The 15,541-nt window shown below is 39.9% G+C and overlaps 1 protein-coding gene across 2 annotated transcripts in view; it reads left to right on the top strand.

Moving 5' to 3' along the window:
- PPM1H (protein phosphatase, Mg2+/Mn2+ dependent 1H) overlaps positions 1-15,541 on the top strand; it is a 133,164-nt gene that overhangs the window by 87,797 nt on the left and 29,826 nt on the right. For both annotated transcript variants that reach the window (XM_031589533.2, XM_031589532.2), the window contains exons 5-6: positions 6,287-6,371; positions 12,845-12,963. In XM_031589533.2, coding sequence (XP_031445393.2) covers positions 6,287-6,371; positions 12,845-12,963 — 204 coding nt within the window. The remainder of the gene's footprint in view (positions 1-6,286; positions 6,372-12,844; positions 12,964-15,541) is intronic.

Raw genomic sequence — 15,541 nt, 5'->3', positions numbered from 1 at the left:
TTGTTCTTTGCTGGCAGTAAAGAAGATTCTGACTGATTCAGCTAATATAAATGAGAAATAAGCACTTTCATGTGATCTATGAATATTATTTTGCTTTGAGAAATAGCTTCTCTCTGCCCATTTGTGATCATTTATTAAAAATAATGTGATGATTTAGTAAAACTGGACCACTAAAATAGTGGCTTTGAAGTGTATTTATTTTGCTTAAATGTCTTCTCCACAGGCATCACTAAATAAGCAGTAGAAATATGTAAATATGAATGACTGGGTTAACTGGAAATGTCATAAAGCCCTAGAGTGTGCTACAGGAGCATCTGGTGTGCTGGTACCATGCCTCTGAAAGACCATTCTCATCCTGTAAGTTCTCTTACAGGAACTAAATTTTATAACTCCATCCCGTGTGCCTTGCAAAGTCATGGGGAGATGCCTGTAGCACCACAGAAGCCATGCAACACAGCTGGCTCAATACTGGTGCAAAGAAATGAAAAGGAGCCCTTGGATACTTTTGCTGCTACCTGTGAAAGCCCAACATCAGCATTGTCCTGTCACATAGCTGTGTGCAGGAGTTGTGCTCCAAAGATTGTCAGCTTGGCTGCTCAGAAGGCAAAGGCAGCCTGCAGAAGGCCTCCCCTAAAGGTTGAAAGAGTTCCTTGTTATTCCTGCAGCACCAGACTGAGTTGTCACAGGGGGAGTGCATTCCCTGTTAACATTGGCTTTGTTCGGCTGAATGAAAAATGCTCCAACGCTTAGAATAGTTCAATTGGAAGAGACCTACAAAGATCATCAAGTCAAACTGTGTTGCCGCTTCAGGGCTAACCGAAAGTGAAAGCATATCAGCGAGGGACTTATCCAAATGCCTTTTGCACGTTGACTGGCATGGGACATTGACCACCTCTGCAGGAAGCCTGTTCCAGAGTTTAACCACCCTCATGGTAGGAAATTTTTCCAAATGTCCAGTCTGAATGCATTTTTGTGGACAGCCTGATGTTTACACTGAGTAATGTCAATAAAGCAGGGTGGCAGGACTCTCGAGTGGCAGTAGATGGAAAAGAAGGGCAGAGGCCCCTTCTATTGGCTCTACGCCCTCTCCATTTTGTTGCTTGTTTTCTTGGTTGAGATGCAAAGTAGGAGCCAGACATTTATGAGTCTTCTCATGAGTGTTACAGGTGGTAGGCAGATGTGTGTTTTGCCATGGGTGTTGCTCAGGGTTGCTGCTTTCACCTCCAGTTTTTATGGTGATGGATATGTCATCGCTGGGACCTGTTTTAATGCCAGCTAAACACTACGTAATGGTTTGTTTTACTATCCCCAGCCTGACTTAATTCATAAAATTAAAGAAATCACTTAAAGGCTTTTCACTATAGTTCCGTGATTATTGCCAATGCAGTGAGGTGTTTGTTCATCTGGTTTCTAAAGAAACATTGAGAAATGTGTCTGCATGGGATTAAGAAGAGTAATCCAGTTAGCAATAAGTGAAACCAAGATGCCAGGGCAGAATGTATTAAAACTCATCACTAATCATAATGGTCGATCATAATGGTTAAGTTCCAGAGGATCTTCATTTACTTAATTTACTTGGTTAATTTACAGATAAGGTGAACATTATTTTGAATCTGCTTATTTCATTTCATAGCATTTAAGAAAACATAAATAAATGGAACTTTGGTGGTTTTAAAATCACCAGGCATTAGCACTGTGCTTCCATGGCTTCTTTAAATATATGCATTTAGTTGTCATAGTAAACAAGTACTCATCTAGACCAATTCCATATTTCTAGGATTTACTTTTTTTTCTCTCAGTTATTTTGTGACACACTTAATTAAAATATACTGTTTGGTTCCTCCTTTGAATGTAATAAAACCCTGCCTTATTCTTTCTGTCAGTTTAATCCCTCTTTCTTTTCCATTGACACATTTCTAATACCTCTTCAGACAGGCCAGACACTGCTGCTTCATCTGTACCAAATCCACAACGCTTAACACCTTTTGACAAAATGGATACATCCTCCCTGTGGCTTGGAATTGATATATGCTGTCAAAAAGGGTTTTCCGAATGGTCTCTCTTTGTCACCTTTACCAGATTTTTATTCTCTGTTGTAGGAATGTGCAGTTTAATGTTGCGTTTCAAATCATTTTTGGCTGGAAAAGTGTGTAATGGAATCAGGGTGTCCCCTGAATACTCCTAACAGTAGGAGATGCCTCTTTGTTTTGAACACCAGAATCCCAATAGACCCTTCACAGCAGTGAAATTACACTTTTGACCTTGTTCACTAAAGTGTTTCTTTCTCTGTATGATTAAATGAGAGTAACTAACAATAGCTTCCTCTGAAATGTATGAATTTCCCTCTGTTTGTTTCTCTTAAGAACCTCAGAAAGGATGCTGGGCAATTCTCTGCTGATTGTATTCTCCACAAAAGAAAGAAAGAAAAAAAGAAGAAAAGCAGCCTTGCTTCTTCAGGGAGGGGTGGCTGTTTTATCCATATTAAAAATGCAAAAGTAATTGATGTATTGATATTTTCCCTACGCCAGTGTGTTGTTGCTACATCTCGAGTGTGAGAGCACCACTGCAACGCACAGACAGATTTTTACCCTTTAGTTGCTTCATTTCCCACATGTTTTAAGAGGGGATGTTTACTAAAGCACCAGATATTGTTTTAAAGTATCAAATATTAATATAGAAAATAAGCAAATACTGTTCTGGGTGAATGCTGAAATACTTAAAAGATCACTTTGTTGTGAAGTCGGTCTGTGAAGTTATATCAATCTAAAAGATAGATGCAGTATTTTATGTAGATTTGCATGCAGCCTTTTAAGCTCGTGTTTCTTTTCATTTGTGTGTGAGTTGGTGGACGTAGCCTGCTGCAGGCTGCACTGTGACTGTCAGCCCCATCTCACACACTGAAACATCGACGCATCAATTGCTCCACATATGGTTATTCAGAGCAGGGATTTGCTAAATCAGAAAATCCTCAAAGTGAGATGGCCAGAAAAGAGAAAATCAGATTTTGTTTTGTCCACTTTAGGCTACTTTGGCTGTGTTTTGGAGATATTTTTCAATGATTTCTTGTTTCCTGTGAATATTGACAAGCTCCACACTGGTGAATATGCTTTGTTTTGTGCAGTGTGCTCGTGTCTGTGAAATGCAAGTGCAGCCCTGCATTTTATGTGGTTGGAGACCCTGCACTGGATGGTTGAGTAACTAGATTCAAAAGAGGGGAGGGGACATAGTGAAATTCTTGTTTTCAGAAGGACTCAGAAAGTACATGACTTAAGCCTTCAGGGCATGGGTGCCATTATGAACAGGGTTTTTGCTCACCCTGATACGGTGCTACATGGAGAAGGCATCACAGCCACACAGCTTGGAGGGCAGCACACCCAAGGCTGTAGATCTGTGATTCCAGACCTTCTCTCCTGCAAAAAAACAAAACAAAACAAAAACACACACACAAAAAAGCAACCAACTTCTGTGCTTTTTTTATTACTTCTTCACTGCTGATGTAAACTAATGATTGGTGTGGCTCTGAAGTAACCTTGTCATCAAAAAATATTTTGTTGGTAGTTGACGTACTTGTTCCATATAAACATGAATCACACAGCTTCCTTTGGCAGGCTTGCCCTGTGGCCATGCTGTAATGTGTTTCACCACTGTGATTGAAATTAAAATGTCACCATTAAACATGGCAGTCAGATGCTCCCTGAGCACTGCATCTCTCCAAGTTCTCTGGCTTCCTATGTAGCTATTTCTGACAGTTTAATAAGGTGGCTTTATTCTGGTATAAAATAATATGTTCGTACTTCCACAGTGCGCAGGGAGTTAAATGCTTTCAGAGCACTATTTCATTACGTGCATACATCTTTCATGTGTGGCAGAAGCAACAACGCTCACGTAACGTGGTGTTGCTTGTTAGTCCATTAGGAAGTGTAAAGTTAAAATGAATTGTCCTGCCGAACTGCATAGAGCTGCCGGAAAGCAGCTGCTGGGCTATTCCCTGCACCAGGCTCTCTTGGTGGGAGAAAGTAGTGGTGCAGGGCTCTGGAGACTGCTCCATGGGAAAAGCCTTCAGACTGTTCTTGACAGCTTTGCCGCTCCAGCTCCGTCATTGCCAGGTCACTGAAAGGGCAGTTCGGTCTCTGAGTCCAACTAGGGATTGATATGGTACCTCTTAAATCACAAAAACCCCACTGAGTGAGGCAGCTCCTGGGCCGGGCTTTCATGCCTGGCTTCTCTAGTGAGGCTGCCAACAAATATGTCCGTTTTTGTCATATATACAGTCAGAAATACCCCTTACTGTCATGAAACTACTAAGCAGCTGGCGTGGAAAGCTAACGAAACTGCTAACAGGATAACGAGCCCAGCAGAGATGCATTCGTACCACTGACCTGTATGTGTACATCTGCATCCCTCCCGTTGCTAATATCTAGAGCTGGTAACTCCTCAGATCAAATCATTTCACTTTTATGAACAGATGTAACTTTTGAGTTGAATCAAGTCTAACTGCTGAAAACATGAATGAAAAACATAAAATTGAGGCTCTGTTTAATCAGCTATTAACATCACTGCCTTGTTTTCTCCCCACCCCCGCAAAGGTTTTCTTGTGCTGGGTTGTACTTCTCATCCCAGGTGGCTGCAATTTCTAGTGAAAATAAGTTGAGCCATGAAAGGTTGACCCACTCACCTCTGAATTGCTTTTTATATGATGTTAGTCCCTCAGGGCCCAATTCTACCCACAGAAGTGAGAATGATAGCTATCAACGTATATAGTAAGTATGTCAGTGTACACAAAGAAAAAGATGAACCCCAGACTTCAGTGGTCTTTAAAATACAGATTTTTCATAATGGTGATTAAAAAGGAAGCAAAGGATGATTAAAAAATTAGCTTGACACACTGAGCAGTTAAATCGATTACACTTCTTCTAGCACTGCTCAGACCCGAACCTCAGAACCACGTGAATCTCAGAAATGCGAGCAGTTCCTTTCCTCTGCAGTAATGCTCCTTCTATTTGCAATATTAGATGATCATTCAGAGACTGTGTTAGTCTAATATTATCTCCTGAACACTTGGGCAGTTAAACAGTGCCACTGAGTTTGCAAAGCTGGTTTGTGTCAGGGCTGCATTTTGACTTTAGAGCTTAAGTTTTCAGTGTTTGTATGCCTACCATAATTTTTGGATGCATTGTAGTGCCATCAGAATACCTGGCATAAAAGCAATACCAGCAAATTGATCAAATTATCAAGAGAAGTAAACTTGCATGTAAATGAGATTAGAAGATCACAGAAAGGAAATAATAAAAACATGTAGAAACTGGAATTCAAGTGCCAGTTACTTGCTTTATCTATGCTAAATTCTGTGCAGATTCATGAGGAGAGGTGGTTTGGTATGCTGCTATTACCCAAACAGTGAACTAATCAACTGATGGTTGAGAAACAGCTCCAAATCAGTATTAAGATCTCTGGGATGTTCATCCAGCTGTTTGAAAGCACCAGGCGTTACTACGCTTACGAAGCTGTGCAAATAATAAAGTAATATCATTTTGTGAGTGAATACATGACCAATAAATGCAGTAGAACACTGTATAAATTTTACCGCTCTGTGTTTCATGCAGGGAAATTACACCAGAGAAGGATCAAACCATATTTTGCAGGCAACTGAGCAGTTTAAGAGGCAACAGACAGGTGTTGGAGAACATTTCTTCTCTGCCATTTGCAGAAGTGCATGTGAAATCTCTCTACTGATCTATAGTCATTCCATTACCTGTCTGCTTCTGGCAGGTAGCTAGTTGAATTTGTGTTAAACAGGATTTTCTTTGCCATTTCCATTTGCTGTTGGAAAAGAAATGTTCTGACATGACATATGACCAATCAATAATTGGAAAGAGCTTGCTTTAGTCATTTGAAGCCAGTAGTATAGACAGTGTCAGCCCCAGCTGGGATTAAAACCTGCAAAGAGTAGTTCTGCAATCGCTGATTCTGCAGCATCTCCTCTGGGTGTCTACATTTCACTAATAAGGATGCCCAGCAGACATCAGCTGAAATAACACTTGCCTTTGTTGCTTGGATGTTTCTTTGTGCTCTGAAATAAATTCGGCATATACAAATATACTTTGTTATCCAGCCTAAAGGATGCACAGCAGGAATTGTTATCCCGTCTGTTGATAACTTCAGTAGGAAAGAAATTGCTTTATTTTACTATGACTCCAAAGAGAATAAGTGTCTTACAGTACCCCCTGGTTTTCTGGGTGTTTTTACGTTTTTCCCCTCTACTAACAATGCTTTATTACTCCTGCAGGGCTATAATCATCCGAAACGGTGAAGTCATTCCAATGTCTTCAGAATTCACTCCAGAGACCGAACGCCAGAGACTTCAGTATCTGGTAAGAGACTGGAGAACCAGATCAGGCATTGCTGCTGATGAGCATTGCCCAGGAATGTCTGAGTTTCAGACCCACATGGTTGAGTTACTGTGGCTCAGTGGAGGACCACATGTCTGCTGAACACCAATGACTGATTATGTATGTAAATGTGTTTCGCCATCAGCAAAAGTGCAGAAAAGCTTGGCAATGCAAATACTGATGAAAGGAGTCTTACCTTTTTTGTAGAGGCCATTGGTTCACGTGTCTGTGCTTCTGTACCTTGTTCAGCTGCTGACCTTCAGCAGCTTATTGGTGCTGGATAACGAGAGCTCAGACACACAGCTTACAAGCCACAGAGGTATTTCAGTACATCCCAGTGTTTACTTTGTGACAGTATAAAGTACATAAGAGTGCTCTTTGCACACATGTGAACAATATTGTTGGGTTTTATTCATTTGCTGTAATAGTATGCCAGTTGAGCTAGCTTGGGGAAAAGATGTCTGTCTTAGAGGTGATCTGAGTGAGCGTTAGTAGCTGCAGCGTAGGGTAGGTGAAGAAAGACTTATTTGCTGTAGCAACAGCCATACAGCTGTGACAGTACAACTGCCCAAGAAGATGCAGGATGCTTTATACATCAAGTCATGTTGACTAATAAGCTGCCTAAGAAACGTAAATGCATGATGTTATTTTTTATGCAAATGATCATGTTGTTTTTTGAGTTTTTCGCTGGCTTTCAGATCAGTTGGTTGGAGTTCATTGGCTGTTCATCAAAAGGCTATTCTTAATGTGTCTGAGAGATTTATTTTCTGCTTCCTCTGATCTCCTGCTTTTTTCCACTAGAAACTCAAGAATAAGACAAAACAGTGTCACTATTTGCATTTTCTGAAGCAGGATGGACAGGCCAAGGCTGGAGGCATTCCTTGTTCTTCATGCATCTGTTTTCTTTAGTCTGACTCAAGAGTTTGAAACTAAGTAAAATGCCAATGGTTGAAGGGGTGGTGGTGGAGGATTTTAAAGGAAATGCAAATGTTTCCACAACCATCACATTTGATTTTTAGTCGGGTTCACTGGCTTGGAGCTGAAAATTTCAGAGGAAATGCTACTTTAGGAATATTCATATTCAGAGAACCAAATGGAAAAGAGGCCTAATAAATATTTACACTCTTGTTACATTTAAAATAATTTGTTTGCCTTTAAAATAAAAAGGTATCTTTAGTATCTAGGAAGTCCTGTGCTTCTGTAGGAAATACGAGATAAAACATTGCCTACAAGGGATCTTTTTCTCTTTTGATGTCCTTTCTGGCTTGTATTTGAAAACAGGAGCTGATCTGAAAAGCATTTCTTCTGTTTCTTTTGGAAATTTCTTTACCTTTGTTTGTTTATTTTGTTCCAGTATGTAACAAATATACCAGGGCTATGGGTATAATGTTCAAAGAAAATACGTGCAAGACAGCAAGAGCATGAAACAAAATTAGAGATAATTTCAAGTATAACATTTCATAAGTAACATACGTTAGCATTAAAAAAAAAACCAACAACAAACAACCAAATTCCTTACAAGGCTGATATAAACGTTACACTCTGAAGTGATTTCACTCTCTACTTTTGCATCTGTCCCTGTTGATTAGATCCCAATTTACTCATCACCGTGGGCTGTCCCCTGATTCTTCTGTTTTTCTGCTTTATTCGTATCTTTTGTTGTTCCTATCTGAAACTTACTTGCTTTGGATTTATTTTCTTATTTCAGCTGAAGTTAAGTTTCTCTGTTCCAAACATATGGAACCGTTCTTCTTGAACAATAGAAAGTCAGTTAATCATTTTAGCATAAATATTTTACCTAGTAAATGCAGGGGTGATGTTTCAGCTCAGGACTGTCTATGCTGAGAAGTTGTTGCAAAGGCAAATGGAAGGTGTGAATTTACGGCAGGCAAGTTACTGACTATTGGCTGCCTGTGAAGATTCTTTTAGTGTCGTCAGAGTGGGGAAGCCTTCATCTGCCTTTAGAACCTGTTGATTACCTTGGCCACACAGGATGTTAGTTTAGGTTAACTGATGTCTTCTGCATTCATCCTCTGTCTTCAGGGCCTTAGCTTCCATACATAAAGAAATCTGCAGGAAAAGGACCTGTTTAGGCCATGTAAAATTTATTGCATGAAGTCCTCCAGCCCAGTCTTAGCTACAATTGTGTTCCAAATAGCAGTGAAAAAGTAGGGGAAAAACAAATGCTTTCTGTACCTAGGTCATATTTTAATGCGGTTTTATTGCTGTGTATCCAAGAGTGACCTCCAGGCCTCGGTCATGGCAGGTTCAAAAGAACAAATTCACTAACCAGTCATTCTGGACATCGCACAGCTCCACAGGGCCTCCCGCAGGCTTCCAGCAGGCTACATGAATGTGGGTGAGGTGGAAACAGACTTTGCACCAGGGAGCTTACAAAGATGTTGCACAGGAAGGCAGTCCTTCAGTCAGAGGGCTCTCCTTAAAGAGATCCTTAAAGTCTTGAAGGCCTTACACAAGTATCCACTTGACTCTTTGGCTTCCCAAAGTGGGTCAGGGCTCACACTGTTTCCCCTTCACTAGCATGCTTTCACAAATCTCCTTTGGTTTTGAATTTTGCTTTCTATCTTTTCCATTCAGCATCCTGGCAGGATATCTTATACAGTGCCTACTCTAGTAAGGCTCTGGCTTTCTGTATCAGTGTATCCTGAGGGAGAACTCAATCCACTATTGACTGGGAACTGCTCTGGGGTGTGCACCAGTTGCGTGGGCAAATATTTTGAGAAACAATTTTTCTTCTGTCTTCTGAGGAGACTATTAATTTCAGTCACAACAGTACAACCTGCAGTATTAAATTGTATAGATTTTGTTACTTATTCCCTCAGAAAACATGGGTACTCTGTGTTTGGCACCACATGAGCAAAGAGAATGGACAGGCGTGAGTTCAAAGAGAACTTGTTCTTATTTCATTGTCCAGGTGAGGGCTGAGTAATTGGGGAACAGGAAGAGGTGGTGAACCTGGATATCCCAAATGTCAGTTTAGTCCCTAAGTTACAAGACAGATGTGACGTAATTCTCTAACAATTCATGCGGCATATCACTGCTTTGACCATCTGTTGCACTGCATGATGCTGAGGTAAAAAAGGTCCTGTCTTTTTGTAACAAAGGGAGGACCAATCCAGGGATGGATTCATCTTCTACTTCCTTTCTTTCTTCTACCCCCACCTGCTTTGGTTATCTCTGTTTGGCTTAAATGTGAACCTGGCTATATGTGACAACTGGATGCATTGTGCAGTGCATGCTGTTATGGGAGGTATTCTCAGGTAGTAAAACATCCTCTTGGAGAAAATGACATGATACAATAAGAATACTATCGTAAGGTATGGTTGACACATGGAAAAACATGTACAGAAATACCAAACAGTGCGGCAGAACTGCTAGTTGCCACATCAGCTGTGGAGGAGCTGAACAGGGCATCGGCAGATGTGGGAGTAGAGTGGAGGAAGGAGACTTGCAAGGTACAATAAGGTATGCACGATGTTCTCTACCACCTAATTAACGAGCGCACTAGTGCGTAAGTCTGGGTTTATCTTAATTTCGTATTTGCTTTGCTGAACACTGGGAAACACAGCAGGAAGTAAATGGCCTTTTGAAAGAAACGTGACTAATATTTCCCTGAACAGACTCCATTTCATGCAGCTAATGTTGAATGTAAAACATCCAGCCACAAAATACACCATAAAATGGCTGAGTACCAAACATATGATACAAACCGTGCCAGATTTATGCCAAAAAAACTGTAGCAGCTTCTGAAAGAAAAATGATGGAAAATATTCCTGTTTCGTAACACAGAATAACAATGTTGTCTGAACATGCCTCATAAGGATACAGAAACTGTTTGATAGTCACTGTTTTTATTACATTTTAAGTTCCCTGAATGATGTTTCTAATCTGAGGTTCTTACAAATCGTGACTAAACAAATGAAAAATTAAAATGTGATGTCTCATCATAGCTGAAATTCTGGTACTTAGCTTGTGCTTATGTTGTTTTTTGTTTTTTGTTTTTTGTTTTTAATCTGTTCAAGGGATTTCTTAGTGTCTGTAAAGCTGCTTGAGAAAACTGCAGATTTTTGAAGAAGTGCTTTCATTTATTCTTTGGCTCAGCATAGTTTGGTAGGGGTGGAAAGGCAGAAGAACCCTGCCTTCTAGTAAATGGAGAACAGTTCTCAACAAACTCAACTGAAAGTCATAGCTGTACTCTTTTCTCTATAGAATTACAATGAAGCATCAAGAACAACTGTTAAAAAAAAAATGAAAAAAAAATATCACCTATACTGCCTACCTCCCCCCACAAAAAAAAAAAAAAAAAAGAAAAGAAAAGAAAAAGAAAAAGAAAAAAAAATTATTCACATAAAAATTCGGCTCACAGCACCAGAAGCTTCCAAATTGCTCTTTTCCCCCTGTTCCAGTGATGCCAAAAATATTAGAATCAAGTTAAGATCCCTAGATTGTAAATCAAGCATTGAGGCTTGGCTGCGGAAGAGAAATCTTATTTGAACATTAGCAGTCCTGTGGTAACTCTGCCAGCTTTATTAATCTTATTTCACTTGTGACCTCAGACTTTCCATCTGAGTAAATCTTTATGAAATGCAGTCTCTCCCAATTGCTTTCCCTTTTCAATAAAGGAAATTCTTGTTTTCAAGGGGAAAAATGCTAAAAGCCTGTAAGTTTATTTCTTCTAAACCCATGATCTGGCCTAATAAGTAATCTCATAATCTAAAAGTTGAATATCTCTGTTTTCATTTCAGGTCTTGGAGGTTTTTGCTTTCAGTAAGTCTTTTTTCACAGATAGGTAACACTAGACTTTACCTAGAAGTACTTCGTAATGATTTAATCAAGATAGGCTATTTATCTTCACAAGTGAACTGAATTGCACTTTCTAAACATACTGTTGAGTTTATAAAATCATAGACTAGGAAGAACAAATAAGACAAAAAAAATGCTATGTGTAAAATACAGAAATCATTAGGGATGTTGCAACTTCTTTCCAACTTGAACAAAAATAAATACAAACTTTACATGTATTTTTATATAAAGAATCCTGAGTTCTGGAAGTATGGAAAGCCTCATCTCATCTAACATTGCTTGGCAACTCATAAGTCAGTTCTGCTCCTCAGACATTTCTGTACTGAGTAGCAGCAATCCAATTAGATGGCCATAGAAGTTTAGGTGCAGAAGGAAACCTTGGATGCCTGTAGATTGCAGGAGAAAAAAATGTAATTCCCTGAACTGTGCAGAGTGAATCTGATGGAGCTCCCATTTCAGGAAGGGATCACAATGTCAAGATCATACTCATGTGCTTAAAAGCTGCCTCTTGAAAGCAGAATCCAATCTTGTCAGCTGCACAGAGCATCTCCTTCAGTCCTGTCTCAGCTGAGCTGGGAGGTGTTCTGTGAAAGGATGCCTGGCAAAGGGAGCAGGGGCAGACTGATTGACGGTTAGCACTGGGATGTACTGAGCCTGATCCAACTCCTATTAAATTGAGTGGGAGCAGATTCAGCCCTTAAATGCAGGAAATATTTTACTATGAACTATCTGTATGATAGCAGCCAGGTAGATCAATAAGGGCTTCCACTGCTTCCTGCTGCTCACCTTTGATGAGTGCTAGATTTATGACAAACCCAGCAACTAAAGCCAGCTCATTTGATCTGCCCTGACGGCAACTGCTGCTGAAGATAAGACAGACGTTATTGCCTTAACTGTCTGGATAAAGAAAAAAAGATACCTGCAGAAAGGTTAAGAAATGCAACTCTTTTTGTTCCCTAGCCAATTTGTCTATATCTTCAAAAAAATTCACAGTGTGGCTTTGGTTGTGAGAAAAGGATTGTTTATCCATAGTTTATTTCTAAAGGAAAAAATATGGTACATCTAAGGATAACCCGTCAGGTGATCTGTGTACGAAGTGTGCAGTGGACAAAGCTGAAGTTGCCTCATGGTGTTCTCAAGCACAGTCATCTGTGACATGCTCAAGCCTTGGGCTTGGTGGAGCCAACTTGAGTTCTTCTCCTCATGTACCCCCTCCAAGTCTTTACTTGCTCAGTGGCTTTGACTGCTCCGTTCTTTTGAGTCATCAGTCTGCAGAAGGAGACGTTCTGCTTTATGAAACCCTGCAGACTCCTTCAAGGTCAGTGGGTGAAGAATGCTTTAGAGATCACAGACAGTGAGCAGGGGTGAGAAGGAATGAAAAGTTTTGAGGAAGAGAGGGCTGCTCCATGTAAGACCACTACCAGATTCCAGGTAGTATATGGGAACTAGTGTATGTGCACCTTGCTGGAGCAAAGCTTGTTGTTTTCCTTGTTTGAAAAGGAGGGAAAAGGAAAAGAAAAAATAAAAAGTGTGTGGGAAGGGAGTGAGAAGGGATAGTAGTGCTGCCTCAGTAATAACAGAGGATGTTTTATAATCTTCATGTGGTATCTGTGGCTTGATTTTACCCACAGGCTTACATGCAGCCCCACTTGCTGGGAAATGAATTCACACATTTAGAGTTTCCACGGAGGGTGCAGCGCAAGGAAGTTGGAAAGAGGATGCTTTACCGTGACTTCAACATGACTGGCTGGTAAGGATGTGCCCTTCTCAGCAAGAAGTCAGCCTTTTCCCCAGCATATGCCTGCTTTGTACACATCTGTGAGTAAACTGCATCAAAGGTGGAAATGTACACCTTTGTATTATAAAGAAAGGTATTTTCATCTTTCAGATATATTTTTCTTTTAGAAATTTAACATTTAAAATGAGTTGACCTGCCTCCACAGCCCGGACCACAGATCATTTTAGCACATGAGCAACTCAAAGCAGAGAAAACTCTCAAAAGGGTAGATAGTATTCCTGAAAGACAGATAAACAACTTTCCTATCTTGCAAATAACTTCTTATAGAATCTGGATCAGTGGGTGACCATTCCTTTGCATGCAGTGCTTGCAGAAGGAAAGGGCTGCTTCCCATGCTCCACTGCAGCTAACACCTCATTTGGGTAACCCTTGAGGGCCTGTACAAATAAAAGTTGTAGTCATCCTAAAATGAAAGATTTGAATGAACAGCACTGACTTGATGAGGTGAAGACAGAAAGAGTGATGAGTTTTTTGTCATTAGACAAACCTAATGTTTCTTTCTTTGTCTCTGTCAGTGTCTTCATTGTTTTGTGTCAGTTCAAGAGGCTCTTTCTCAAGTGACTCTCACTCAGAAAAGTCCAATTCCTTGTCATTGAGTACTGTGTATGTGACATATAAAAGCAAATGTCTTATATATGCAAATGGCTTTTGCTTCTCTGCTTTGTGTTTTAGCAACCTAAGAAAATGTTCTTTGAGTAGAGGAAGGGATGGAGAGGGTAAAAAAAGCCTGAGCTCTTGTAGATTTGGAGACTTGCACGCACAAGTACAGCTCCACATGCTTCTGATTGTCCCATGCTTTGTAGACCGTAAATATAATGATATTTTAATGGCAGAGTAATAACCTAAGTTTATTATTATAATCTGGAGTGTTTGTACTGTACAGAAAATATTAATCTGGGAATACTCATAATTGTCCATCAGCTTGAACAGCTGCTAGTAGAAATATGCAATCCTTTCCTGAAAATAGTGGCTGCACATTTTGAAAAGGCTGCAGGCAAGAGCAAAAGAATAGGAACAAAATGAGAACATTGGCCCAACTGAGGCTGAACAGTAAAATATTTGAAAGACTCTCAGTTTCTGCAAAGGGAGATTTTTCTTGTTAAGTACATTGATCTCTGAAGCATCAGAAAGGAATGGCTTCATGTAGACTTCTAAAAGATTTTTCAAGATGTGAGATGCAACTTGGAGGAGGGGGGGAAGCCAAATCACACAATAAATATTGTGGAGAGGTATGTAAGTATCTCCAAAAAGGAGGGTAGGAACAGAGTTATTTAACTGGTTGAAAGATAAAGAGAGTTTCCCCAGATTCACAGGATTTGTTTGGATTTTCCCCGGTCGGTTAGAGGTCTGGAAAGGAAATACAGTTAGAATGACTGAACTTGCAGTATTTGCAGGTGATACAGCTCTTCTATTAATAAACAAAAAAGGGCTCTGAGGAACTGTGAAGGATTAAATGATTTACATGAATGGGCATCACAGCGATCAAATTTGGTGTTGATAAATACGAAGAAAAGGATGAAAAATAACTGCTTTTTGAAAGTAGAAACAGCAAGAGCTGTTTCAAACACCACAGTGAGAGTCCTACTTACAGTGTTTGGGGTTTTTTTTGCAGTAAAAATCACAAGCAGGATGCTGGGATGCATACAACATTGGAATGGTTAAAAATTAAACAAAGGGATAAGTCTGCATATTGGTTTGTTCCTTGCTTGTGAATATGTGCATAGCACTTCACCTTATTCAGAATGGTTATTGCATAGCTAGCTTGGCTTTAGAAGAAAGATAAATAAGAAGGAACATGTTTTATATGTAGAATAGCAAGTAGAAGATATTGGATAAGTCTAAACTGATTGCAGATTTGTTTTGATGTATTGTATTTCAGTACTGGTGTGTGAACTCCGTTAACTCTAGCATATGGCAGGGGGGAGAAATGAGTTGATTTTCCTGCTGATTTCTTTGAATTTCTCTGAATTTCCTGAAGTGTGGGACACACATTGATCCAGTTACCGATTCTAATGTGGTCAGTGCAAAGATTACCACTGGTTTATCACAAATACGCTTAGCTGTAAGTAGTTGTTCTGGAACAAATACAAAAATTGTGATGCTTGAAAATTGAAGTCTGAATTTACCTCTGTGTTTTCCCAGAAAGGGGTGGCTTGTGCCAAGCAAAAGCATGTGGAGACTGTGATGATACTATCTCTCCCTGCTGTTCCTTTTGACTTCTAGCTGGAAGTGGAAAATGGGGGCTGCATTTTTGTCCTGAGTCAAAGAATCTGAGTCTCTTAGCTGTTCTGTACCCCACAGCTAGAGTACATATTGCCTCCTTCTTTTTTTGCTTCAGGACAATGAAATGGTGAGGGAACTGCTCTATTGTTGTAGCATTTATGGAAGTCAGAGTCCTTTTAAATAAGGATTTATTTCTTTTCTCAGGGTGCTTTCCCAAGGATGTCTTGTTTTCCATTGAATTACATGCAGTCATCTCCTAAGCTGAGGAAATGCAATCTGCTTCTATTTATCCAAAATCTGGGTCACT

This window comes from Phasianus colchicus, chromosome 1 (genome assembly GCF_987193195.1).
Source record: "Phasianus colchicus chromosome 1, bPhaCol1.hap1.1, whole genome shotgun sequence".
Taxonomy (NCBI): Eukaryota; Metazoa; Chordata; class Aves; order Galliformes; family Phasianidae; genus Phasianus; species Phasianus colchicus.
This window is presented reverse-complemented; position numbering and strand designations above follow the sequence as displayed.